At 48.0% G+C, this 27,338-nt stretch overlaps 1 protein-coding gene across 2 annotated transcripts in view; it reads left to right on the top strand.

Annotated features, from left to right (window-relative positions):
- Positions 1 to 27,338, top strand: part of SCAF11 (SR-related CTD associated factor 11) — an 864,597-nt gene that overhangs the window by 31,603 nt on the left and 805,656 nt on the right. For both annotated transcript variants that reach the window (XR_013607094.1, XM_078675739.1), the window contains exon 2: positions 10,673 to 10,745. Coding sequence is in view for 1 of the 2 variants with exons in the window: in XM_078675739.1 (XP_078531865.1) it covers positions 10,688 to 10,745 (58 nt within the window). In the remaining variant the exon portion in view is untranslated. The remainder of the gene's footprint in view (positions 1 to 10,672; positions 10,746 to 27,338) is intronic.

The following is a 27,338-nucleotide window of genomic DNA, read 5'->3' as shown; positions in this document are numbered from 1 at the left end:
CTATCACTTACAGAAAAGCTACCTCCATGATGGATGGACTAGTCTGCAGCAGCCCAGAAGTAAGAACAATGACAAACTGGCTAACACAAACAAGCATTGAAAATGCAATAGGTCTCGCAGCATTAGAGTTAGTGCTTTTAGAATTGTTTATGGGTTTTTTTTGTAAATCTTTAGCATTTTTGTTTCCTGTAGCCAATGCTAAAGAATTTCAAAAAAAAAAAAGCCATAAACATTTTTAAAAGCTCTGAAATGCAGTCTGAAATGCTGGATATATATTCAGTACAGATACACTATATTGTTAATGAAGACATAGGATATAATATGTTGTACTGTATACACACAATTAGATGGGAACGTGCTGTGTGTGTCAGCGATTGAATGTGGAGGTGATGGTGGATGTGGTGGTGGATGTGGTGGTGGATGTGGTGGTGGTGGATGTGGTGGTGGATGTGGTGGTGGATGTGGTGGTGGATGTGGTGGTGGATGTGGTGGTGGATGTGGATGCGGTGGATGTGGTGGGATGTGGTGGTGGATGTGGTGGATGTGTTGGTGGTGGATGTGGTGGTGGATGTGGTGGTGGATGCGGAGGTGGAGGATGTGGTGGATGTGGTGGTGGTGGATGCGGTGGATGTGGTGGTGGATGTGGTGGATATGGTGGTGGTGGGTGTGGTTGATGTGGTGGTGGATGCGGTGGATGTGGTGGTGGTGGATGTGGTGGTGGATGCAGTGGTGGATGCGGTGGTGAATGTGGCGGTGGATGTCATGGTGGATGTGGAGGTGGTGGTGGATGTGGTGGTGGATGTGGTGGTGGATGTGGTGGTGGTGATGGTGGATGTGGTGGTGGATGCGGTGGATGTGTTGATGGTGGATGTGGTGGTGGTGGTGGATGCGGTGGTGGTGGTGGATGGGGTGGTGGTGGTGGTGGATGGGGTGGTGGATGTAGTGGTGGTGGATGTGGTGGATGTGGCGGTGGATGTGGTGGTGGCGGTGGATGTGCCGTCCCAGAGTGATGTGGCGCCGTCCCAGAGTGATATGGTGGTGTTGTGCGGCGTGCAGCAGTGTGCGGGGTGCAGCAGTGTGAGGCGTGCAGCAGTGTGAGGCGTGCAGCAGTGTGAGGCGTGCAGCAGTGTGAGGCGTGCAGCAGTGTGAGGCGTGCAGGGGTGAGAGGCGTGCAGGGGTGAGAGGCGTGCAGGGGTGAGAGGCGTGCAGGGGTGAGAGGCGTGCAGGGGTGAGAGGCGTGCAGGGGTGAGAGGCGTGCAGGGGTGAGAGGCGTGCAGGGGTGAGAGGCGTGCAGGGGTGAGGGAGGGTGAGGGTGTGTGAGGGTGTGTGAGGGGGTGTGAGGGGGTGTGAGGGTGAGGGGGTCTGAGGGGGTGTGGGGGTGTGAGGGTGAGGGGGTGTGAGGGTGTGAGGGTGAGGGGGTGTGAGTGAGGGGGTGTGAGGGTGAGGGGGTGTGAGGGTGAGGGGGTGTGTGGGTGAGGGGGTGTGTGGGTGAGGAGGTGTGTGGGTGAGGGGGTGTGTGGGGGAGGGAGGGGGAGGGTGAGGGGGTGTGAGGGTGAGGGGGTGTGAGGGTGAGGGGTGTGAGGGTGTGAGGGTGAGGGGGTGTGTGGGTGAGGGGTGTGTGGGTGAGGGGGAGTGAGGGTGAGGGGGAGTGAGGGTGAGGGGGAGTGAGAGTGAGGGGGAGTGAGAGTGAGGGGGAGTGAGAGTGAGGGGTGTGAGAGCGAGGGGGTGTGAGAGCGAGGGGGTGTGAGAGCGAGGGGGTGTGAGAGTGAGGGGGTGTGAGAGTGAGGGGGTGTGAGGGGGTGTGGCGGTGTGAGGGAGAGGGTGAGGAGTGTGAGGGTGAGGGGGAGGGAGGGGGTGTGTGAGGGTGAGGGGGTGTGCATTCTGAGGGTGTGTGGCGGTGTGAGGGGGTGAGGGCGTGTGAGGGTGAGGGGGTGTGCATTCTGAGGGTGTGTGGCGGTGTGAGGGGGTGAGGGCGTGTGAGGGTGTGTGTAAGGGTGAGAGGGTGGGTGTGTGTGAGGGTGAGAGGGTGGGTGAGAGGGTGGGTGAGGGTGAGGGGGTGAGTGAGGGGGTGAGGGAGGGGGTGAGGGAGGGGGTGAGGGAGGGGGTGAGTGAGGGTGAGGGGGTGAGTGAGGGGGTGAGAGTGAGTCAGGTGAGTGAGGGTGTGAGAGTGAGTGAGGGTGAGAGGGTTGTGAGAGTGAGTGAGGGTGAGAGGGTGAGTGAGGGTGAGTGAGGGTGAGTGAGGGTGAGTGAGTGAGGGTGAGGGGTGAGTGAGTGAGGGTGAGTGAGAGTGAGGGCTCTGAGGGGGTGTGGCGGTGTGAGGGAGAGGGTGAGGGGGGTGAGGGGGAGTGAGGCGGTGGGTGAGGGGGTGTGCATTCTAAGGGAGTGTGGCGGTGTGAGTGGGTGAGGGCGTGTGAGGGTGAGGGGGTGTGCATTCTGAGTGGGGGGGTGGCGGTGTGAGGGGGTGAGGGCGTGTGAGGGGGTGGGTGAGGGGGTGGGTGAGAGGGTGGGTGAGAGGGTGGGTGAGAGGGTGGGTGAGAGGGTGAGTGAGGGTGAGGGGGTGAGTGAGGGGGTGAGGGGGTGAGGGGGGTGAGTGAGGGGGTGAGGGGGTGAGTGAGGGGGTGAGTGAAGGTGAGGGGGTGAGTGAGGGGTGAGAGTGAGTGAGGGTGAGAGGGTTGTGAGAGTGAGTGAGGGTGAGAGGGTTGTGAGGGTGCCTGTAGATGGCAGACTCGTTCCCTACATTCTCTGGGTATGCAATAGGTCTGATAAAAACACATTTCCTGGGCTGCTGTTTCCTCCCAGTCCACCACTGCAACAGAGGTGCAACAGAAAAGAATACAGTGACATAGGCGAGTACCCAGTACCCTGGAAAAGAGTCAATCACTGCTAACTGACCTCTTTATATAGCAGGGATAACGAGTTCTCGTGGGTGCTTTTCCACACGAACACACCATCGTCACAAGATGTGTTGTTACTTCGAATTGGCTAGCGTTACATTCGCATCTGCTGCTCAGAGCCTGCTTGTTCAATAATGAATTCACAGTTCGGAACGTGTTAACATTAGGACATTTTGTCTGCTTGGAGAAATGCATTTTGTCAGATGCAAATGGGAGCGCCTCAAACCCCGAAGCACATTTTTAATTGTTTTACTCCTGCTAAAAATGACTGCATACCTGCAAGCATCTGTCAGATCGTTTATGAACTGAACAAAATGTCTGCACCCCCGCGTGCTCCTCCAAGGGTGTGCTCGGTCTATTGTTTATAGGCCCCTTCGAGCTATTCTGCAGCAGAACATAGCCTCGAATAGACTGTGGCACTGCAGCGACAAGGATGCATGTTTCACCCCAGCTGTAGAGCAATTCAGAGTAGGCTGAACCATGATACTAATTGATTGTGAAAGAACAAATAACAGTTTTGTCACTTTAAAGCACTGCTCGACTCATTTGAAAGAATATGCATTAACACCTCTTGATCTGTGTCAAAGTGAAAAAGAATGTTGAATATTAAAGGGATGAAGGCTTATTGCTGCATATATCAGCTTTGATCTTAATTGGCTCCTGCTATCGCTAGTTACACTTGGGTTGTTTGCCAGCTTTCCTATGAGAGCAGGCGCCCCTCCCCCACGCCAGAGCAGGCTGCCAGGGTGCTTGCAAGTGGCCAGGATGACTTCTAACGATGCAGATGCTAAGTAGATGATTGGCGGCACATCGAGGTCTGACGGCTCAAGGGACGGGAAATGTACCGCTCGTCAGGCTTTCAGCAGGAAATTAATTAAAAAATAAAAAACTAGGGGGAGGGGGCGGGAGGCGGAGAGTTGAGGCAGGAAGAATTAAGTGAGAGAAATGTGTGGAGAACAGATGAGCACGAAGAGAAGTGGGGGCGAGAGGGTAGAAAGAAAAGAGAAAGATGTGAGAGTAGGCGGGAGAAACGAGGAGCTAAGGAAACAGAGGTAAAGGGAGGCAAACGTGTGGGGAGACGAGGAAAGCAGACGTGGCAAATGTTGGAGAAAAGAAAGGAACAGGAGATGGGCATAGAAGGAGGTTCAGAGAGGGAATAGAAAGGAAGGGATAGAAGTAAGGGGCAAAGAGTGACAAGTGAGCAAGAAGAACAAGACGGAGGGAAGAGAGGGGAGGGGGGAGGAGAAATGCGACACGGCGGGAAGGGGCAGGCAGGATGACTCAGGGGAGGGGGCGGAGCGGGGCAGAGCGGCATGTGGGTGTGAACAAGCCGGGCCTTTGAAGTGAAGCTAAGCTTCACTTCAAAGGTGTCGGAGGAATGCGGGCGGCTGTGCACGCGCTTTTAAGCTCAATGCACATGCGCATTGAGCTTAAAAGTCACGGGCACTGCAAGGAATCGCCACGATTCCTTGCAAGTTAGATAAAGTCTGGATGAGCCCCTATAGTCTCGCTTGCTCGATGCGCATGCGCATCGACAGGCGAGACCTAAAAAGGATTTGTGAAGTGCACCACGTACCGTTCGTGCAAGTTTGGTGTGAATAAAACATCTCATTTAACACCATTTAGGGACAAACCCATTACCATCATGAAGTTCCTAATGTGTAAAACGGATTACGCAGTATGTGTGTTGGAGTCCTTTTGTGGATTGCGATACGTGGGCAGCGCAAAGCTGCAAGTCCACAAAAGAATACTCCCAACACATTAGGGCAATTACTAATTCAAACCCAACCTATCCTGTTGCACGTCATTTCAAAGAAATACATAATAACAAGTTAGGACATCTTAAATACTTTGTGTTAGATCCAGTCCCTAATCCAAGAAGTGGAGGAAATAGAGAGGCTGCACTAAGAAGACTGGAAACACATTACCTCCAAGAGCTAGACACCAAAACCCCACAAGAGCTAGACACCAAAACCCCACAGGGGCATAATTCCAGTGAGAACTTTTATACTTGCCCTTAACGTTAACTCTTGACAGATATTAGAGCAAGTAATTCGACCTCATAATATGATGAGAATATCAGGTATGATCTTTTCTGTAATATACTTAGTCCCATATTTTAACTTCACCCACACTTTAATTTTGGCACTAATGAACGAAGTTCGTTCTAGGATGGCACTTTATTTTTCGAATTGCACCACAGCACTTTAATGAAAACATGTAGTAGGGGAGCAATGAAAAGCAGGCCCACTTGCGCTACATTGTTTTTGGCTAATGTTATACATTAAATAATCTTGCTAAATATGACAACTGTCAAATGCCATTTAGGAATTGCTGCTTGTGATATTGGCAATTTGAAAGTCCTAACATTAGGTATTTATTGATGATATTCCAATCATTCTATTCGACTTTTTGTACATTGGATTAAACAGTTAAATTATTTTAATGTATAAAGTATTTGGAGATTTCCCAAAGAATATTGCACCAATATCAAATGTAAAGTGTTTTTTTTATTGTTCCCGGTGAGACGACACACGTGAGTAAGAGTATATCTTTGCTGTTTATTTGTTTCTTCCCACATGTTCATGCACTTGTCACTTTAAATGTGGGAGTCAACTCTGCAGCCGCGTTATGTGATAAAGTCCTGTTCAGGTCAAAACGCGTCATGGCGGTGTAACGGTTTAATAAGAAACACAATGCACCAGTGAACTGAAGTCTGTACTCGTTCTTCCTTGACCAATGGGATTTGCAAGGAACGAAGGTCGAAAGTATATATATCTCTCAAGCAAAAGCTTCTATTGTAATAGGCTGGGCTGCACAGAGGGGAGCTACTTGCTGGTAGCAGGGGAGCTACCAGTATCTCACGAGCTACTGGTTGGAGAAGCCTGCTCTTAAGAATGTAATCCAGCTAATTCCAAGTTCTTAAAGGACAATGGTCTTTGTCCTGGATTGCCATAAAGTGAGAATCACCATTATCTATCTAGTTTATTGAAAATAGAAGCAGCAGCACATTGGCGGTTACTTTTCAATCATAAATATTGCAATGTTGGTTGAATTTTGGAGTACACAGTCAGTAGATTTTCGGAACCCCTAAGGGAAATCATGACCTTTTGCGAGGAAAGGAATTATCAGCTGTTTATCAGCCCTCCCACTGTGTTACACACACATAATGGGTGTTAGGAGTCAGGGAAACCTGTCAGAATCGCGTATTTTGGCAGGTGATATTGAAGAGCACCATCGGAGCCCCAGAATTATTTGACACAGTATTCTACTATAATATACTATCATATGTTGTTACATTATGCTCTTGCATATATCATGTGAACAAGAAATACTATCTTATGGTGTGAGCTAGTTGCTCCAAAAACGACTTGGCACACATCCCTAACCTACTAGAATTTTCCCGGCCTACGCTATAATTAAAGGGCGCAAAGCTTGATGTATTTTTCATAGTATTTGGGAAGCCAAGTAATTCCACCTCCCCTGCGCCCCCCCATCCCTCCCAACATACCTGGGTGCAAGTAACCCCCACTTGTCACTATCTATCATTGGCTGCCCCCCTTCACCCCCTCTCCTGCATTAAGGTCTGTGGAGCAAGTGGGAGCCTTTTCCCACTAAACTTACACATTTGAAGACCAGGCAATGCTTCTGTTAATCTATTTGGGTGCATAGGTTGTATTTTGTTGTAATTCCGCCAGCACAGAACAAAGTCAATGTGCAAGCATATTTCTTGCCACTTGGAAAATCTTTCTGATGCTTATGTAACACTTACGGATGGATGGTGCAGTACATGGCAGTCAGATTGATTTATAGACTTCGAAAATATGACTGGATGTTACCTTCTTTCATTGATTTCCTGTTACATTCAATTAATTTCAGGATAATTTGTGTGGCACGTCATGCTTTTTACAACACCGGTTCCAAATTCGTCCTATCCAAACTTTATTGCCATGCTTCTCATGTCCTTTTTGTTTGATTTTTCTTTTATGGTTACTTGGAAGAGTATTTTTTTCCCTCCTTAACAGCATCTCTTAAATAGTTTTCCAAAGACTCTTCACCAAATAGCTTATTTTGGTAGCTTCTGGAAAGCAACAAGTATAAAGTTTTCTGGTAGTCACCTTTTATGGGTTTTCTTCTAGCCTCTTTGGTTATTTTTAGCACCCTAATGTCTCCAGGCAACTGATAGCACTGAACAGATGGTGCACACAGTCTTTTTAGAAGTGTATTGCCATCCATCTGACAGGGAGTGACAATTTGCTGCTCCATCTCTTTGAATAGGAACTAGGAGTCTTCCTGATGCATATAACGCACCCACTGATTGCAGAAGGGAGGCGAACAGCTGGCTGTACAAGTTAAATAGTAATGTGGAAATAATGGATCCTATTGTACGCCTCCCATTGGCTTCTGCTACCCAGGGGTTACCTGCTGGGTCTTTTAGAGAGAAATGATTTAAATCTTTTCCAGACATTGTCCCAGAGTTGTGCCTTCTTCGTTCTCTATGAGGAGACCTGGACCAATGGTATTGAAGGTTGACAATTTGACCTAATGGAATCCGAGACCCAACACTGATGTTTCACCTTTTTCCTGTGTTCATTGAATGTGGGAGGGTGACCAATTTGGTGCTCCCACCAAACCTAAACGCTGCTTCGTTGGTATCCATCAACTGATGATTTTCCACAAAGTATTGCGTGTGGCTGATTGCCACTTTGTCTAATAGTTTGGCCGTGAGAGTAGCCACAAGATCAGTTCAAATATACTTATGACTGCCTAACTCTTCATTCTGTGTGTTGTGCTCTTCCTCTTTATTTCCTGTAATCACTTAAAAATCTTTTTTATAACATAGTATTGTTTGCCTTAAGCTTTACAATGGGCTATTCTAGATTGCCGAGCTTGGCCTTGTATGCTTGGATTGTCCAAGAGACATGCACATTCATTTTTCTGTGATTACCAGTACTGCGAAAGGGTTTCTTTAGGTGATGGCGAATTCGAGCAGACCATGGACAGCATTGACATCCGGGAGAAGAACCTATATAACTTTCAAACTAAGTGATGACAATACTGCAGGATGTAACCTATCCATCGACATGCCGGTGATACTGTTGGGAAGGCTATTGTGGCAATTTAATGTATTTTACCAAAAACTCATTAATGCATTGATTGCCCAGATGAGGGAGCTGCTGCCTTTAGTTGGTAAATAGGAAAGTTACAGAGGTTTATCACTCATGTAGGTTCCTTCAGGGGCACCTTAGTCTGCATGCACTTGATCATGATTAGCCTGTCCAATTTATAGACAGTCACTCTTCAGAGTTGTTTAGAGGTTCTCTTTTGACCTGTTGCTCATCCTTTAATACTTTGCAAGTGGTTTTGGGCAGTCTGATGCGGTGTCCAATATGTGACTTTCACTGCCGTCCCGTGTCTTGGCTAACAGTCCTATAGGTACTAAAGGCTGGCAAAGAACGTTCCCTCAATTTAATGACGGAAGCTCCAAGATTTGTTATCCTCTGTGTTTATGCTTGTAAAGCCTCCGATCCAATGAGTCATTCAGACTCCTGGAGGAAGCCAGAGTTGGCCAAATCCCCTGGGCTAATTAAGTTAATACCACACCAACACTGATTCACCTACCATTTTGGCTTTGCCATACTGAGCCTTAACAACATCAGAATGCACACCTTTTAGCTCTGCTTTGTCAGGGTGTATAAGGTGACAATATGCAGTAGGTACCCTGCCCAGCTCCTTATTTAAATGTCATAGGGAGAGGAGTGTCTCTTCTCCATGGCTAATGTGCACAGATTTTCCCTAGAGTCCGAGGTGGACAGGTGCTGCCAAGTTCCTCGATGACCTGAGTTGAAACTTCCTTGAGTGATTGTTTCCTGTGTGTGGCGGTACTGAATCCTCTAGTTGTTTTGCTAATTTGTAGTGCCTAATTTTATGCAGAGAGTAGCCATAGGAGGGTAGTTCATGCTCTCCTAATGGTCACACAGCCAGTTTTCATTTTTGATTTGACATTATTGGCGGCGAAGATTGCGGAGTCACATGTGAACTCTGTTCTTACCAGCGTTCTGAGTGCTGGGGACATTCTGGATGATACCCAACATGGGTTTCGGTCCGGCCACAGCACGGAGACAGCGCTCCTGGCTGTGACTGAGCACCTTCGTTCCACTATGGACAATGGTCAAACGGCGGCACTGGTCCTTGTGGACCTCAGGGCCGCCTTTGACACGGTCTTCCACCAGATGCTTCTATACCATCTTGAAGAGGCTGGTCACACGGATAGGGCTCTTGCTTGGTTCCGTTAATTTCTGACCGGTAGAACATTCCGTGTTTCCACTCCTCCCTTCCTTTCTAGGGCACGTTTGACCGAGCAGGGTGTTCCCCAGGGCTCAGCCTTAAGCCCCACCCTGTTCAATCTTTATGTTCAACCACTGGCTGCGGTCGCTAAAGCATGGGGTTTTAACATAGTTTCCTATGCTGACGGCACGCAGCTAGTGGTTGCCCTAACGGAGGGCTTTACCATGGACCATAATAGATTCAAAGCAGGTCTGGCAGCAGTTGCTAATTGGATGACAGCTAACTGTCTCCAATTAAATGCTGGTAAGACGGAAGTCTTGTTGGTTGGCAGGAATGTGAGCCTGTGGGGCGACCACTGGTGGCCATCCTCTCTGGGGACAGCCCCGATACCGAAGAATGAATTGAAGAATTTGGGAGTCTGGTTAGATTCAGAGCTCAGTTTCTCTGCCCATACGAAGAAGGTTGCCGCCACGTGCTTTGGCATCCTACGCAGCCTTAAGCCAGTTTTGAAATTCTTCGACCATGCCACCAGACAATTAATTGTCCAGTCGACGGTACTTTCAAGGCTGGATTATGCCAGCTGTTTACTTATTGGTGCTAATAAGGCAGAAATTATCCGCCTTCAACATATCCAAAACTCTGCTGCTAGAGCATTAATAGGTGTGCCATGTTTTAGTCCTACATCGGCCACTATCCGGAAACTTCACTGGCTTCCTGTGGCTCAGCGGCTACAGTTTAAAACTGTGTATTGCTTTTAAAATCATTAGTCTATCCACTCCTAAACTACTGAGCCCATTGCTTAATCTGTATGTGCCCGCGCGGCCTTTGCGGTCGGCAGGACAAAATCTGTTGGTTGTACCTCGGTTTAAGCGCAGTAGAGCAGGAGGTTGTTCCTTTCGGTTCCTGGCTGCTAAGCTTTGGAACTCCCTTCCTGCTCAAATTCGAGAGAAAAGGATGTACTGCAATTTAGAAAAGCCATTAAAACGTATCTATTTCCGAAGAAATAGTGTCTCCGTCTTTTTCTCTACCTCCGCTATGTTTCTTCACTTGGGACTAGCGCCGGGACGCCCCTTTACTGGGGCAGCTGCGTGCTTAATAAACTGTATAACATAACATATTTGAGTGTCGCTGGCGCAATCAATATATGTATTTTTCTTGAAGCTGCACTTGTACAATCTGCATTTAATGTTGCAAATGAATGCTCTCATTGTTTAAATTCCACTCCGGTTTATATTCTACTGGTTTAAAATAATGAGGCTTTAGCTAACAGGCTTGGTGACTTGTGGGCGTATCTTTTTTTCAATTAGAGCACAAGCCCTTAGTAGAGATAACTATACAGATCCATCTAAGTTTATGAACATGTCATCTGTTTTATTTGCATTTCAACCTTTGATTTGGTGTCCTCTTAAGAGATGAGACCGGTTTGGTACATACTGATTTCCTCTTAGACTTACTTGAACCTCTCATTCTTTAAAATTTTATCTTCGTAGGTTGCTCCAGTAGAAATGACAAACAAGCGATTGTGTTTACCAGATGGAAATGAACAAAATGAACGTCAAGGAGGTAAAGTGTTTTTGAAATTCAAAGTAATTACTTAAGCAAGATGCTAGTGGTTGTTTTTTTCATTTGGTGTTGTAGAACCCAGATGTATAAAATGTAAAATCTAATGTTTTCATCGTTCTCTTTTGAGTTGATTAGTCTGTTCTATCCTTGTGTTTATTCAGTTTAACTAGTAACAGGGTTTGTTTAGCTTTTTGTCATTTAAGTAATGAAGTCGGTCATTTTGTATACCTCCTTCCATTTTAATCCCTGGCTTTGTAGTTTCTTTCAAGTCTACTGTGTGTTAATGCTATATTAAAAGGGGTGCTCTAGGCAAGACAATATATTTTTTTTGTTTAAGATTCAAATTGACTTGCATCATTATTTAAATCGGGTGCGTGCTGAAATGAATTGTATTTACTAGGTGACTCGTTGAAAATACACCACTGTGCCTTAATATTATCACTGCTAACAAGTGGATGTTATGGTAAAACAAATAGACTTAAGACTCGACAGTCTCATTTGCCACTTGTGATTGGGTGGAATACTATCCATTTTGAGGATTCCTCAAAATGGAAACACGTGGGTTTGGTGAGACTATTTATCCAGGCATACAACTTGTGCTCACTGTTATTATTCAGTTTTTTAAAATAGATTTTACCATACTGGCTTTCTTAAATTATATTAATCTGTAAATAACTATAGAGAAATTAATTTTGTATTGAATCGAGACCTGTTCAGTCACAAATATAACACTTTCAATGAATTAGAAAGTATCCCCCTATTTAGAACATTTGCAGGCCTTTTGTCACAAGTGTCAAGTATGCTTTTCAAGTGTATCCGTAAGACCTATCTAAGCAGGTGTGATTCTATCACACGTGGCATAGGCAATGCTTGAAAAAGGACAGCAACTTCTCAGAAAATGCAAATTCTGTAACTGCATACTGTTCTCATAATCAGAAGCCACAGTGCTAACTGACTGTGTAAATCCTATACTCAAGTGTCACTTTGGTTATATCTGTATGCAGCAACTATCACCCTGGGAAAAATGGAGCTGTGTTCAAAATAGTGGACTGTAGGAAGCTGGTTCTTTATATGATCTATAAAAAGAGATCTATTGTGCAAAGAGTCCAGGGGATGCCTTAAAAGTGGCCAGGGGCTTGCTATGGCAATCCCAAAGTGCTCTTCTAGGGTGTAGTGTGGTTGAGCAGCCTTCGGCTTATCGGAGAGGAGAACAAGACATCTGAAAATACACACACTGGTCAATAAATGAGGCACACGACTCAATAAGGAGACCCGCACACCCCAATTTATAAAAAAAATAACGAGCATCTTCATGTATGTTTAAGCTCCAGCAGTAATTCGTTCAGGTACGTATGTTTTTAAATAGAAATTCTTTTAGTTCAAAAAGTCGACAGTGCAGTTATTAGAAGCTGCTATCTTTATCCTATGGGAGGAAAAATTAATGCAGCCTTCAGGTACAGTACAGCAACTTACGGGACAAATCTCCAGGAGTTAAGGTGAGTGGTGGGCAAGGCCCATGGCAACACCAGGGGAGCACCACCATGCCTGCAGGCTACAGGTCTCCCGGGCTTTGGGGACTCCGCAGCTGCAGGACAAGTCGACGTTTGGCGCCATTGGCGAAGTCAGCAGGCAGGCCTACAGTGTCGGCGCCAGGTCAGTCGCTGGTTCTTCAGTTCTTGCTGCATGCGACTCATGTACTCAGTCTTTCATGTCGGCAAGATCTGGTTTCCTGGTGCCTGGGACTCTCCTAAATACTTAATTTAGTGGTGTTTGTTTGTGGGGTCGGGGGGTTGTACCGTAGTAACCAATGGGCTACTTTCTCTTGGTGTCACTAAGCCCCCTATATGTCCACTTCCTATGGGAAGTAGGCATAACCCAGTCCCAGAGTTGCGAAGTGTGCCAACATAAAGATGGCCACTTCTGAAAAGTCATACCCACATCAGGTTAGGTTTACTTAGCGGTGGTACTAGCTTGGGGGGTGGACATGACTACCTTACCAGCTAATTTCCCCACCTGTCCGGGTGCCAAAGGACTCTGGACAAAGGGGGGTCGGCATCCTCTCCCGTGAGAGGAGCCAGATTCGCTTTTCAAAGGTGGGAGCCTCTTTGAAGCTTGCCGGCCTAGGAGTGCTAATCGGTAAGTTATCCTGAGGGGAGGGGCTGTGAACACCTTTTTTCTGTGCAGGCTTTGTTTCTGACTGCAGGAAGCTGGCTCTTTGTGTTGTATCAAGAATCTAATATACCGTGTAAAGAGTCCAGGGGTTTTCATGAGTGGACAGGGCCTTGCTCTGGAATCCCAAAGTGCTCTATTGGAGGGTAGTGTGGTTGACCAGCCTTGCACTTTAAACAGAGGAGTGCAAGAAATTTGCACACAATTATCAGTAAATGACCCACACAACTCTAAGAGATCAACATCAATTTATAAAAATAGCAAGTATCTTTATACATGTTAAAGTCATCCGAGGAAAATCGTTCAGGTAAGTGTTTTTAGATATAAATTATTTTTACTTTAAAAAGTGGGCACAGTGCAGTTTCTGAGCTCTGCAACTTTCTCCTATAGAAGGGAGAAAAAATTCAGCAAACCGGTTTAGCACAGCGACTTGCACAACCCATTTCCAGGATTTAAGGTGAGTGGTAGGCAAGGTTCAAGGCAGCACCAACCGTACACACCCAGTGACATGAGATGTGCAGGGTGCAAAGCAGCTTCGGGAGCTCAATATTTTTCTATGGAGATCGGTCACTGCGAAAAGAGGCTGCAAGCTCTAGCTGCAAGGCCTGTTGGGGTGAACAGGAGGATTCAAGGCTTCCAATACGTGGGGATGTAGGGACACCTGGGTTCCTCTTCTTCTTGGCCCGGGGTTGACCGATGCAGTGGTGTCTTTAGGCGTTGGGTTTGCTTAACTGGAGCAGTCTAGGGGGCCTGTGTGCAGAGGCTGCAGGCGGCGTCAGTGGAGTCCACGAGAGGTGAACCCATGACGGGCTTGAGCACTGGAGAATCCTGTTTTTTTTCCCTGCAAATGGTATCAACAAAGGGTTTGTGGTGCTAAAATCACCATCTACCCAGCTTTCAGGAACAGGCACGCTTTTGTCAGAATACCAAAAATGTCTACAAAGTTGCGGCATTTTACTGGGACGTAGCCTATTTTTCCTATTTTTTTTTTTTTTTTTGTGCCTTCAACCTCCTTCCAGGTAGAGGTAGAAATGAGTGTGAAAGCAATGATGGATCCCAGAAAGCTATTCATTTCCGAAAACTAGACCAAAGTCTCAATTCAGCAAGGGGTCATTTTCCTATAGAAAATAACAGTTGAAATAAACTATTGAAAGAGTTTTAAAAAAAAAAACTGCAATTGTGCCAATATTTTCACCTATAACGTCTTGTAAGTATGGCAGATTTTTTAAATCAATATACTGTTATGTCTGCTGAACCCTTGCAGGGATATATATATATATGACTTGTAGGTTCAACAAGCAACCAAGTTACACAAAGCCGTTAACTGAGTTGCGCCTCGCAATGGTTTTTCATTGTGTACCAGTTATATAGCAATTCATTTGGTAAAATATAATATAAATAGTGAAATAGGTGTCAAGGACACCCATGTATTTCCTAAATGGGAACACACTATAGTTTAGAAGCAGTGGTTATTTGCAAATTTCTGAAATTGTGGGTACTCGTACTAGCATGTGAATAAGAGGACATTTTTAAAAATTACTTTTTTTATTTTTTTACACATTTTCCTATATTTGGAAGGCAGAAATGCATAGAAAGTCAATTGGTAATAATACGTGTTATATTGTTCTGTGTTGCCCCCAAGTCTCTTGATAAAAATGGTACCTCACTTGTGTGGGTAGGCCTAGTGCCCACGACAGGAAATGGCCCAAAACGCAATGTGGGACCATCATATTGTTCCCGTGAAAACAGACCCTTTTTTCGCAATGTGCCTAAGCTGCGCATATTGGACCCTAGCTCAGCTGGCACCTAGAGAAACATAACAAACCTGTACACTATTGAAACCTAGACACCCAGGGTAATCCAGGATGGGGTGACCTGTGTGGCATTCATCAGGTTCTCTTACCCAGAATCCCTTGCAAACCTCAAACTTTGGACGGATAAAAACATTTTCCACACTTGTCTGTGATGAAAAGTTTTGGACTCTGCAGGGAGCCACAAACTTCCCCCCCACCCAGCATTCCTCCAAGTCTCCCGATAAAATGGTACCTCACTTGTGTGGGTAGGCCTAGTGCCCACGACCGGAAACACTCCAAAACATACTGTGGATACTTCAAAATTATAGATCGCAAAACTGCCTGGTTTTCTGAGTGAGTCAACTACTTTTTTTGGTCCCAGGCTCAGCTGCCATCTAGAGAAACCTTCCACACCCAAATATTTCTGAAAACTTTACACCTAGGGGAGTCCAGGGAGGTGCGGTTTGCGTGGATCTCAACATTGTTCAACCCAGAGTCCCCTGCTAACCAAGTTTAGCTAAAAAAAAAATCACGTTTTTCTCCATTTTCTGTGTGGGAAAGTTGTAGGATCACTGGTCCGCCACAAATTTCATACCACCCAGTGTTCTCCCAGGTCTCCCGATTAAAATGGTACCTGACTTGTGTGGGTAGGCCTAGTGCCCGCTACAAGAAATGGCCTAAAACATACAGTGGAGACTTCAAAATTAACCATCAAAAAATGACCTGGTTTTGCAAGGGGGTTGCCTATGTTTTTGGTCCTGGGCTCGGCAACCATTTAGGAAAACCTACCAAATCCAGAACGTTCTGAAAACTGGACACCTGAGGAGTCCAGGGAGGTGTGGTTTGCGTGGATCCCCCAATGTTTTCCTACGAATAATCCCCTGCAAACCTCAAATTTAGCTAAAAAAAATAGTTTCTGTCTGGGATCACCATGCTAGCACTAATTTCCTACCACCCAGCTTTCCCCTCTTTCTCCCGATAAAAATGATAGTTTACTTGTGTGGGCGTCCAATGCAGAGCCAGCCTAAAACATATATATTCAAAACAATTTAGCGGTTAGAGCTCGCTGTGCTAGCCCCTCAATCTCTGATTTTGGTCCTTCTTAGACACATGCTCTTGGCCCACCCACACAAGTGAGGCATCATTTTACGTGGGAGAAGGAGGGACTGGCTGTGTGGTAGGAAAGTTGTGCCGGTGCGGTAATCCCACACAGAAATGTGAGGAAAATGTGATATTTTCTTGAAGCGAAATTTGATGTTTGCAGGGGATTCTGGGTGGGGAACTGTTAGGAGGTCCACGGAAGCCACAACTCTCGGGTGTCTAGTTTTCAGAAATGTCTGGGTTTGGTAGATTTCCCTAGATGGCAGTTGAGCCTGTTAGCCAAGTGCAAGTCCACTCGCACCGACAGGAAAATGCCAGCCAAAGGTCAGTACGTGCAGACAGTCTGCCAAACTCCCAGTTTTTTTTTCTCCCACTCACACACATCACTAAAACAGTCAAAATGTGTGCCAGGAAAAAAAGCAAGCATTGGCATAGCAAATAGGTCTCGCCTTTGGGACCTTGTAAGTGTTTAGGCAGAGGTGAGGTGTTATGACAAGTCTGCAGACTAGGGACATGTATTCCAAAAATAAGATAACAATAAACGGCTAAAATGTTTCTAAAGGCAAGTCTTCGTGCGGAAATATGATTCCGTACTAATTATAAAGCATTTGCTGAAGCCTGGTGACATGCTTAGGAGTTTCCTGGATGAATTTGTTGGTACCACCAAGAACTTATTGGGCTGACCGTGTGACTGTTTAGCTTTTTAAATGTAAGCTTGTGCTCTATACTGTTTCCAATAAGAATTAACTCCGTCGCTGGATTTTCAAAAATAATGTGCACATCTGTTTCGATAAACATGACTGTAGCTTTGAGCGAGATAAGCGATGAAAAACTCCCGAAAGTGTCTGCATTGCCACGGGTGGACAAATGTCACCTGATGAGGTAGTACAGTCGGCTAATACACCTGCACAGAATACTCCACTTGCAGCGAAAGGCTGGAAATCTAGTAAGGGAGGTTAATGCGCCAGATGCAGACTGTCCTATTAATCAGCCCGCTGCAATTCACAGAGAGGCTGAGCAGGTGGTGAATGTACCTGCAGTAGAGATCTCGATGGTAAACAATAAAGAGAGAGAGGGTATTAGCCAGTACAGGCAGGATTGGGACTCCCTGTGCCCTGGATATATAGATAAACAACAATAAGGGAGTTGAACCTTATGGGTAAATCCCAGCCTCAGTAGAGGAAAGGAAAACAAGTGTGTTAACCACAAACCAATAAAGAGGACGTCCTTTGTCCTTGACCCCTCACTCACCAACCTAGTTGGTGACATGCTTCATCGGGGTCCCACCCGGATAGCCGAATGCCATCCAGGTGTGCTGCGACACCTGATTACAGTGGAGCTGTTTTTTTTCTTTTTATATGTGCAAAGAGGGAAAGGTGTGTATTAAAAGGTATCTGATACTACCCACTCACGGAGTTTATTCTGGAGTGTCTCGGGTACTATTAAAATATGGGGCACCTGTTGCCCTGTTAGGTGGGCTGTCGGTGTAAAAACTAAAGAAATGTGAGTTAAATAGAGGTCTACATGTTTCAACCTATGTGTCAATTTACAGTTTTTCGTCAGGACCAATGGAGTACGGGCGGGACGGTATGCGCACGCTAAGGCGCACCCTATCCTCGTAGGTAACAGATGTAGAGTCTCAAAATGAGTCTCTCACAATAAAAACGTTGGTTTCTTCCTGTGTTTCCTGGAAAAAACCTGTGGAAAGAAAAATGGGGGGAAAAAAGGGTTGTGGGTAACAAACATACATGTATACTAGACATACACGTAAAACACACACAGGTAATAAATCACTCCGTGATGAGTGCACCTCATATTATAAGATGCTATCCCTATAAAGCTAATTAGAGTCATACTAATGTGATGGTGACCCATGGATATAGGACCACGTGAATGAAGTGAATCCACCCACTGTATCAATGATACTGTGACAGTCTCCGCCTAATGCCAAGCTGACCCTGTGAGAGGGTCCTTGCCACGCGGTAGCGAGTATTGTGGGTGTTGTGCCTAGAGATCAAGGTAAGAGCATGGTCGCCGTGATCGTGATGGCGAGCCTTGCGTGATTAAAATACAAATGGCACTATTCTGGACGTATCGCACTAGTCAATGAGAGAAATCGAGCTCTAGTACCAGGTACAGTGAGCATGCAAGATAAGCGTCAAACATTAGACCAATCTTACTAGGAGCGCTAATATTTATGGCTCCATGAGCAACCCCGGACTGGCCACATCCTCGCTACGATCTGTAGGGAGGAAGAACACAGTGAGAGTCTGTTCGTGGCGATTCTCGGGTGGAAGGGCTTAGGGGGCCCCCAATGCAACAATCTTACTTGTGGAGGGAGAGACGGGCGCCGTTCGTGCCTATGCCGTCCTGGCGGGTGCTCTGTAGTGTTACTGAGCAGGATCGCCGGCTCGGTAATGAGTGTCCCTCTTCTGGGTGGGGCGTGGCTACCAATCGTGTGTCACAGCTCGTGTTACCAATGGAAAGACTAGGGTGAGGGGGCTTCTCTGGAAAGCTTGGACACTTCATCGGGTCTCGAGTAGACTGAAAATGATTTTCTCTCGCATTAGTTTTAGACAGTGGCCATCAATCGTGAACTAAGATAGAATTGGAGGGTTGTTCCGTGGACTTAAATGTATTGAAATATTTAAACGAGACGTTAGGTTCGCCAGGGATAAGGTGAACTCTAAGTTAGATGCCATAAATGTGCACAAAGGAGGCGGGGTTAGAATTTCAGAGATCAGGATCGAGGGGGAGACAGCACGTAGGAGAGTTGCTGAGCTTGCATACAGATATGTGATATCCGTCATTTGGAGAGGTGCAGATAGTTTTTTTTTTTAAACTTTATTTTTCCAGCAAAATAAGCAATACAGTTCCCCCCAAAATTGGCATCAGTATAGATAGATACAGGTGTATACAGTTCAGTCCTAGTATGGCACCAACAGCTGCAGATATAAGAGGAGATACAAGATTTAAATCCTCGGGATACAATGCTAGTATAGACACTGACAATAAGTGACTTGTGCGCGGTCAACAGGGTATTACTCCACCACCTATTCTCCCTCCCCCCCCCCCTCCCTCCGCCCCTTCCTCAGGTCCCGATTCCTCGGAGGAGAACAATGCTGCACTAGTTGCATCGGAGTCGCGGTCAGCCGACCCCCACAGCGCACATCATACGCCATGCAAGTAAGTACTCCGGTAACCGTTCATCTCTACGTGTATGCTGCATGTGTGTTTCTTCAGCCAATGTCCATTCCCCCACATCCCGAAGCCACAGTGTCACGTCTGGCGCCCTTTCTCCCATCCAGGTAATAGCCACCCTCCTTCTAGCCAGTACCAAGAGCAGCTGTAGCATTTTATATGACAGATTCCTTTTCCTAGGTCTGGGGACCAGGGCTAACAAACAATGGAGCGGGGTTAGGTCAAGACTCAGACTCGTGACCTTCCGGATGTGTTCCACTACTACTCTCCAAAAGTCTCCTACCAGTGGGCACTCCCAGGCCAAATGGAGAAATCCGGCTCCAACTGAACCACACCTAGGACAGACATCCGATTTATCCGCAGCAATGCGGTGCAAAGCAACTGGGGTTACATAAGTGCGGTGCATGAAATTAAAATGGATCAGTTTAAAACTTGCATTACACGACACCTTCTTGGTAAGCGTCCCTATCCGCTTCCGCTGTCCCGGGTCTAAGGCAACCCCTAGATCCGCCTCCCATGCCGCCCAGGACGGGGATATCGGGGGGGGGCTGAGTCACATCTTAACGCCGTATATAACAGCGTTATCAGCCTCCGTCCTGTGCCGCACGATAGCAGGATATTCAGAGTATGGGACACTGGGGGCGCTTCAGGAAACTGTGGCCAGGTCGCTCTCGCGAGGTGCAGATAGTTAGCCATCAGCAGAAAATGACTGCAGAATGGTGTAGGATATAATCCATTAATGCAGTACAGAGTTCCAAGGAATATTATCATTCAGGCCAGTCTTATGTGTAGAAAGTCTATATATCCAACGTTGTTCTTTTTCAAAAAGACGTTGGGAGAGGTTGGTTTCTCTTTCGACCTGTTCTATGATTGTCCATTTGTTGTCATTTGCACTGTGTTTCATAGACAGGAAATGTTCCGTTAGCTTGGTCATCGTTTTCTGGCAGCGGATCGTACTCCTGTGCTCACATATGCGTTGTTTTATTTTCCTGCCACTCATGCCCACATATCGTAGGTTGCAGGGGCAAGTGATCAGATACACCACATTGGAGCTGTTACAGTTGGTATGTGCTCTGATTGTCCATATTTTCCCTTCTTTCAAAATTAGTGTCTTGGTGTTTTCAGTTAAGGGACAGACACTGCAATTCCCACATTTGTAGTGCCCAGTGACTTTGGGGAGGCCCCATGTGTTGAGTACCGTGGGTTGTTCCTCATTTCTCTTCCTCGGTCTGGTGTTGACTATGCTGTCACGTATACTTCTTGCTCATTTGTAGGAAAATAAAGGCTTATCCCATTTCAGATTCCCTGTGTTGATTATTTTCCAGTGTTTGTTGATGGATTTTGACAGAGTGGACGCTGTACTATAAGTCGTCATACAGGTAAGGGGGGGTCGCCTCTTGTTCTTTGACGTTTTCTTCCAAAAGGGCCTCACGTGGTTAACACACTTGTTTTCCTTCCCTCTACTGAGGCTGGGATTTACCCATAAGGTTCAACTCCCTTATTGTTGTTTATGTAGAGATCTCGATACCAGCAGCACCTTACAAACAAGAATTCTAGTGAGAAAGCATGCAAGCTTAATGAACCTGCTGCTGAGATTTGAATTCTGTAGGTTACATGTTCTAACTTGAATACGCCAGCTCAGAAGGCACCAGTCAATGAGAACTCCATGTAGCCTGTAGGCCACTTGTTAGAAGTGCAGTATGGCAGCCCAGAATTCTAATCCAACTGTTGCAGACATATGTATGTATTCTTCAGAACACTTGTTAACACTGAATAAGACAACTGGTAGGGTTCACCTTCCTGCCACAGAGATGTGGGTATAGTCTGCAGGCCCCAGGGCAGGATTCTAGGGAGAAGATGATGATCGCGCACCTGTACCCGAAAGGTCAGGGATTCACGTTCAGTTCGACAACTCTGAGAATTAATGCACCTTCTACAGGTTAGAAGTCTAGTAGGACAACTCTGTGGGTCCATGCCTCTTCAGCAAAGATATTTGTCAGCTATAGGTTAGAAGTCTAGTAAGACAACTAACTCCGTGGGTTAATGCACCTGCTATAAAAATCTAAAGATGCTATAAAGATCTGCATGTAACCTGCAAGTGACGGCATCTAATCCAATATTACAAACATGCGGCATGCCTTTGGTCAACGGGAGCACACATTGAGTGGCGAGAGAAAGTTCTTTTTGTGCTTGCACAATTTCACTGATCAAATATTGTTAGACCTGACACCTTTTGGCGTGGTTCTTCCCCCATCTTTTTGCCTCTGACTCATGTGTTTTGATGCTGTGCTGGATTTCGTTTTTGCTGATTTAGATGCTTTGGACACTCTGCCACTGCTGATCAGTGTCAGAGTGTAAGTGCTCCCTCTGTAAATTGCCATATTAATTGAATATACCTGATTGGCATATTTGTATCACCATGGGGTCCTTAGTAAAGTGCACTGTGTGTGCCAGGGCTGGTGATGACAGATGCTACTAGTGGGCCTGCAGCGCAGATTGCGCCACCCACATGAGTAGCTTTAAAATAGTGACTCAGGCCTGCCAGCGCAGGGCCTGTGTGCAGTCAGTGGACTGCCCTGTCCCCCTGGCCAGTGTCTCCACTGGCTGGGCCTAACCCTTCCCTGTCTGTGCACATCAGTCACCCCTATGGAAGGCTCAAGGTACCCCCCTGGGCAGGGTGCAGTGTATGGATAAGGTAGAGCATGTACTAGTGCAGGTCACATGCTCTAGTAGTGGGCTGCAGCCATTTTATGTGCTCACTGCTGTAAGGCTATCTTGCTCCATAGAGTAACATGGAGGAGGCTGGGCCCATGTGATACCAGCCTATCTTCCCATAGGAACAAGATGGGACATAAGTGAAAGATATCCCTGAACTCAGAATTTAATGACACATCTTTTAGTGAAGGGTGTTTTTAAATCCTGTGTTGGAGAATGGCCCTTTTAGAAAGTGGCTGTTCTCTTGTCTAACCCTTTCTGTGTGCCTGGGTTTGTGGAATGCTTGGGTGTGACAGGGGGGCTGCAGAGCCCCCGGAGGAGAGGGTCGGAGCCAGCCCGGGGATGAAAGGGCACATCTGCCTGCCTGGGAGGTGGGAGGAAGGAATGCCTGATAAGTACTGGGCTGTGCCGGCCACCTCCCCCATGCTAGCTCCCTCCTGGTGGTCAACTGACACCTCTGGCCCTGAAGCTGACAGGGAGAAGAAAACCAGAGACACCTCAGTGCTCCGCAACCCCCAGAACTGGTTTAGACTGGACCCAGGGCCTCCTTGCACAAAGACTTCAAAGGACTTCAAAGACATTGAGGGGTATAAGGAAAGGACACCTGACTACAGAAGTTGAGATTCTGAAATTCTGCAACCAAGAAGGAACCTCGGCTGGAAGGAGGACGGCTAGAGAACCAAAGGAAGATTGCCTTGCTGTGTGCTCTAAGGGCTGACCTGTTCTACTGTCTACCTGGAAGCTGAGGAGGAGAAAGGGACTTTGCTGTGTGCTGTGACCCTGCCTGCTTGCAACTGCCAAGACTTTGCTGTGTGCTGTGTCTACAATCTTGAATCTCCAAGGGCCTGAGAAGAGCTGGCCCCCTGTCTGCAACCCAGGAACATAAAGGTTGCCCAAGGACCACAAGACCCTGCTGTGCCCCCTGAAGCTGCTGTGTGGCGAGGAGATTGTGAAATCCTGTAGGTTGCCCGATCAGTGCGTGGGCTGCTCTCTCATCTGCTTGAGAGCGCCGCACTGACCCAGCCTGCTGAGGGGCCAAGATCGGCGTGTTCATCGACATGCGTGTGTGTGTGGCAGCCCGGAGACTTGTGGGCCTTCCCAGTGCTAGGCGCACTGAAAACGACTGTGAGCTGTGTCACCACTGCGGCCCGGGGGCCAGGAATACCCCCCCCAAGATCGCCGATCGTTGGGGAGCTGAAGCGCCAAAGAACGAAGGCGCCGCGCTCCCACTGGTGGAGGGAGCCGAGCCCCCTCACTAACGCCGCGACGGGATTGGCCCGTGCGGCGCAGCGTCATCCGTGGTGGTGGGCCGTGATTGGCCGAAGTCGCGGAGCGTCACGGCTTGACTGTCCCGGGAGCCGCTCTGCCATTGGCTGACTCCCGGGTGCACCAGAGGCGCGTCCAGACGCCGCGACCGGATTGGTCCCCGTCCTCAGGACCCAGGGAAGTGCTGCGCGATCACCGCCGGGCCTGGGAAGAAGCGACCTGCCCTCTCCGAGGGATTCCCCCGAGTGTCTTCCGCCCCGGCCTGCCGTCCCAGCCTTTAAGCGCCTGGCCCGCTCCCCGCCGCTCGTTGGATTGTCGAGAGCAGGCGGGGGAGCAGGAGGGACCGGCCGGGGCCGTGGACTAGTGAGTTCTGGTCGGCGCAGGGCGCCTGGGGGCACACAGAAGAGAGTGGTGGAACCCAGGGAGGAAAGAGCCCCCGGGCCTCGTGAGGAAGCGCACTTGCAGCGCTTAAAGGCCAAAAGTAAGATTACGCGGGGCATTGTTTTCCTTGCTCGTTTTTAGAGCTACTTGAACAGAAATCCGGGGCATTATTATTTTTAGCCACTGATTTGAGAGACTTGAGACTGCTTTTGGTTCTGAGAACTGCCTATGTACAAGTACCATCAGAAAGATTAAGTGCAACCCTTAAGATTGAATGCAACATTTTTCTAAAGAAGTGATTGTCATGCAACTGCTTTAATTACTTGCTGAAACTAGATAAAGCTATATATTTTTATAAAATATACTTACCTGTGTGGTCTCAGTTTGTGGTGGATTGGGGATTATTGTTGTGTTAAGTGCAAATGTTATCCACATTGCCTCTGTTTAGCCTAGACTGCTCGCGCCATGCTACCTAGAGGGTGAGCAGGGGTTATCTCAGAGGGTTATTCCGTCGCCCTGACTGGAAGCAAGGGTCCCTACTTGGTCTAAGGTACTTACCTCTGCCAACCAGAGACCCCGGGTTCTAACATTGGTGGCTCGCGGTGCGGATTTATGAACTAATAATTGCACTTGACCGGCAGTGATCTCTTGTACATCACTAGTCTAGTTTAGCGGCACAGGTTGCACAAGATTTTTTTTCTTTTTGGTGAAACCTTTTTAGTTGAAAAGGTTAGGAAGCATCATGTCTCGGAAAGCGCCAAGCGTGAATGGAGAAGCGGAAGTGGAATTTGAAATCCAGGAGTTGTTAAACTATAACAAGGTGCAACTGAGAAAAGTCTGCAGACAGCTTGAATGCCCAGTAAGGGGCGGCGCAAATAAGGAAGAGCTACGGACAGCTCTGAGGGCCTGGTGGGAGGCCAAACATGGTGACCCAGAGGTTACTACTGGAGAGGGAGACACACAGGAGAATGGGTTTTTGCCCAGTGAATTGCCAGTGAGGAAGCCAGGGTCTAGGACCGGCAGCGACCACTCCAGTAGGGTTATGTCTCCAGAGGAAATAGAGGAGAATCAGCGAGTTAGGGCCCATGAGATTGAGCTTTTGAAGCTCAGAGCGGAAGCCGATGAGAAGAGACTGCGCCTGGAAGTTGAGAAAGAGGTGCAGGAGAGAGCGGCGAAGGAGAGAAGACATACTCTCGCTTTGGAGGAAAAGAAGCTCCAATTGGCTCATGAGAGGAGCATGAAGGAGTTGGACTTCAAATATAAAGAGAGGGTGTCCAGTTCTAATGGTGGCAGCGCACAACCAGTACAGGCGGGTAAGGTATACATACCAAAGGATCTGGTACAGAATTATCAGAGGGGTGAGGATATTTATGCGTGGTTCAGAGCGTATGAACTTGCCTTAAAGATGAATGAGGTGCCTGAGAAGAATTGGGGAGCAGGATTGTGGAAGCATTTTGAGGCCTCTGGGAGGGATGTTTTGGCACCCTTAGAAGCAAAGGATGCTTTGTCCTACTCCGCCATGAAGGAGGCTTTGTGCCTCAGGTATGGGCTCACTGCTGAACAGTACCGCCAGAAGTTTAGGAACTTCAAGAAGCTTGATTCAAGTACTTGGGTGGAGTGTGTGAGTATGTACACGCGTGCACTGGAAGGTTGGATGAAGGGCAGCAAAGTTACTGATTATGTGGGGTTGTGTCACTTGATTAGTAGGGAGCACTTAAGTAGTTTATGTGTCCCAGAGCTGCGCCAGCATCTTTTGGATAGCAAGTTAACTGATCCCAGTGAGCTTGCTAAAGAGGTGGACCGGTGGACGAGCACCAGGGTCCACAAGGGGGTGGTAAGTACCCCAGCCAAAGGTGGACAGGGTCCCCAGCAGAAGAGTGGGGGGGACACGGGTAATCAAAAGGAGTCTTCTAAAGGGCCCCAAAGTAGTTCCCAGGAGAAGGTGTCTCAACCCCCCAAGCCTAAGAAGTCCTGGCCCCATAAGGGCCCGCAGGACAAAAAGACCCTTACTTGCTATTCATGCAGGGAGGTGGGGCACATTGCTCCAAACTGTCCAAAGAAGAAATCAGCACCCACTGGTGCTCCAGCTCCGGCGTTGGCCAGTGTAGCTTTGGGAGGGGATTTGATTTCTAGTGGGGAGGAGGGGTTAGCATTGATGACCCATGTCTCTCTAGGAGACCAAGAGATGGCCCAGGAAACCTTGCTGCCCCAAAATACTAAGAAATACGGGCAGAAGGTGACCATCAATGGACAGGTGGTGGAGGCTCTGAGAGACACAGGGGCCAGCGTGACATCTGTTAGGTGTCGGTGGGTGTCTGAAGAGCAAATTGTTCCCCAGGTACTCCGGCCTGTGGTGGCAGCTGACAGTTCAGTGCGCTACTGCAAGTTGGCGAAAGTTCCATTTGAATGGGGAGGAGTCTCCGGTATTCTGGAAATTGTTGTAAGTGATGCCTTGCCTGTAGATTGTCTATTAGGTAATGACCTGGAGAGCTCCCCATGGAAAGAGGTGGAGCACAGGACTCACTTGGAGATGTTGGGTTTGCCTGCGTGGATCTGTGTGTCCACCCGTGCAATGACAGCCAGAGAGGGCGGTCTAGCAGAACTGGAGCCTGGAACAATGGCCCAGGGACCTGCCAAGAGAGGAAGGGGTAGAGGGCGCGGGAAACCGGCCCCCACTGTTCCCACGGTCCAGGAGGAAGCAGACCCGGAAGGGGATGCCCTGGAACCTACAGGGGAGCAGGTGGCCGAACTAGGGGAGTTGCCTGAGCTGTCCCAGTGGCAGCAAGAGGGTGGTCCCTCCAGGGAGGAATTCTGCCAGGCTCAGAAGGAGTGCCCTTCTCTCATTGGTGTGCGGCAGCAGGCTGCAGACCAGGCCGCAGGCCTGGGGTCCAAGGAGCATTTGATCTACTGGGAGGATGACTTACTTTATAGTGAGCCTAAGTTCGCTGAGCCCGGTGCAGCCCGTGTGCTGGTAGTACCGGAGCGCTTCAGGAACTTCCTACTGGGTCTGGCTCATGACGTGCCTCTCGCAGGACATCTGGGGCAAGACAAGACCTATCACAGGCTTGTCACCCATTTCTACTGGCCCCAAATGAAGACACACGTCTCTGCCTTTTGTAAATCTTGCCAGACTTGTCAGGCCAGTGGCAAGAGTGGAGGGAAGCGCGTGGCCCCCCTCCAACCCTTTCCCGTGGTGAGCACCCATTTTGAACGAGTGGGCATTGACATCGTGGGGCCCCTGGATCCCAAGACAGCCCTAGGCAACAGGTTTATCCTGGTCTTGGTGGACCATGCCACTCGGTACCCGGAAGCACTCCCGCTCAGGACAGTCACCGCCCCAGTGGTGGGCCGTGCCCTGATGGGGATCTTTTCCCGGGTGGGATTTCCCAGGGAGGTCGTCTCAGACCGCGGGACAAACTTCGTTTCTAAGTATATGAAGTCCCTGTGGAGTGAGTGTGGGGTGACATACAAATTCACCACTCCTTACCACCCTCAAGGAAATGGTTTGGTTGAGAGATTCAACCGCACATTGAAGGGCATGATTATGGGCCTGGAAGAGCCCATGAGGCGGAACTGGGATGTCTTGTTGCCATGCCTGTTGTTTGCCTACAGGGAGGTGCCTCAGAAATCCTTAGGGTTCAGTCCCTTTGAGTTGCTGTATGGCCACCTTGTCAGAGGGCCTCCGACTCTGGTGAAAGAGGGGTGGGAGAAATCCCGTGGGAAAACCCCTCAGGATGTGTTCAGCTATGTGCTGGCCATTCGCAACCAGACCAAGCGCTTCAGGAAGCTCGCTCAAGAGAACTTGGAGGCTAGCCAGGAGGAAATGAAGAGGTGGTATGACCAGAACACTTCTCTGGTTGAGTTCCAACCTGGTCAGAAAGTGTGGGTGATGGCGCCAGTGGAGCCTTGTGCGCTCCGTGACAAGTGGTCTGGGCCATATGAGGTGGTGGAGCGCAAGAGCGAGGTT

This window comes from Lissotriton helveticus, chromosome 1_1, assembly GCF_964261635.1.
Source record: "Lissotriton helveticus chromosome 1_1, aLisHel1.1, whole genome shotgun sequence".
Taxonomy (NCBI): Eukaryota; Metazoa; Chordata; class Amphibia; order Caudata; family Salamandridae; genus Lissotriton; species Lissotriton helveticus.
This window is presented reverse-complemented; position numbering and strand designations above follow the sequence as displayed.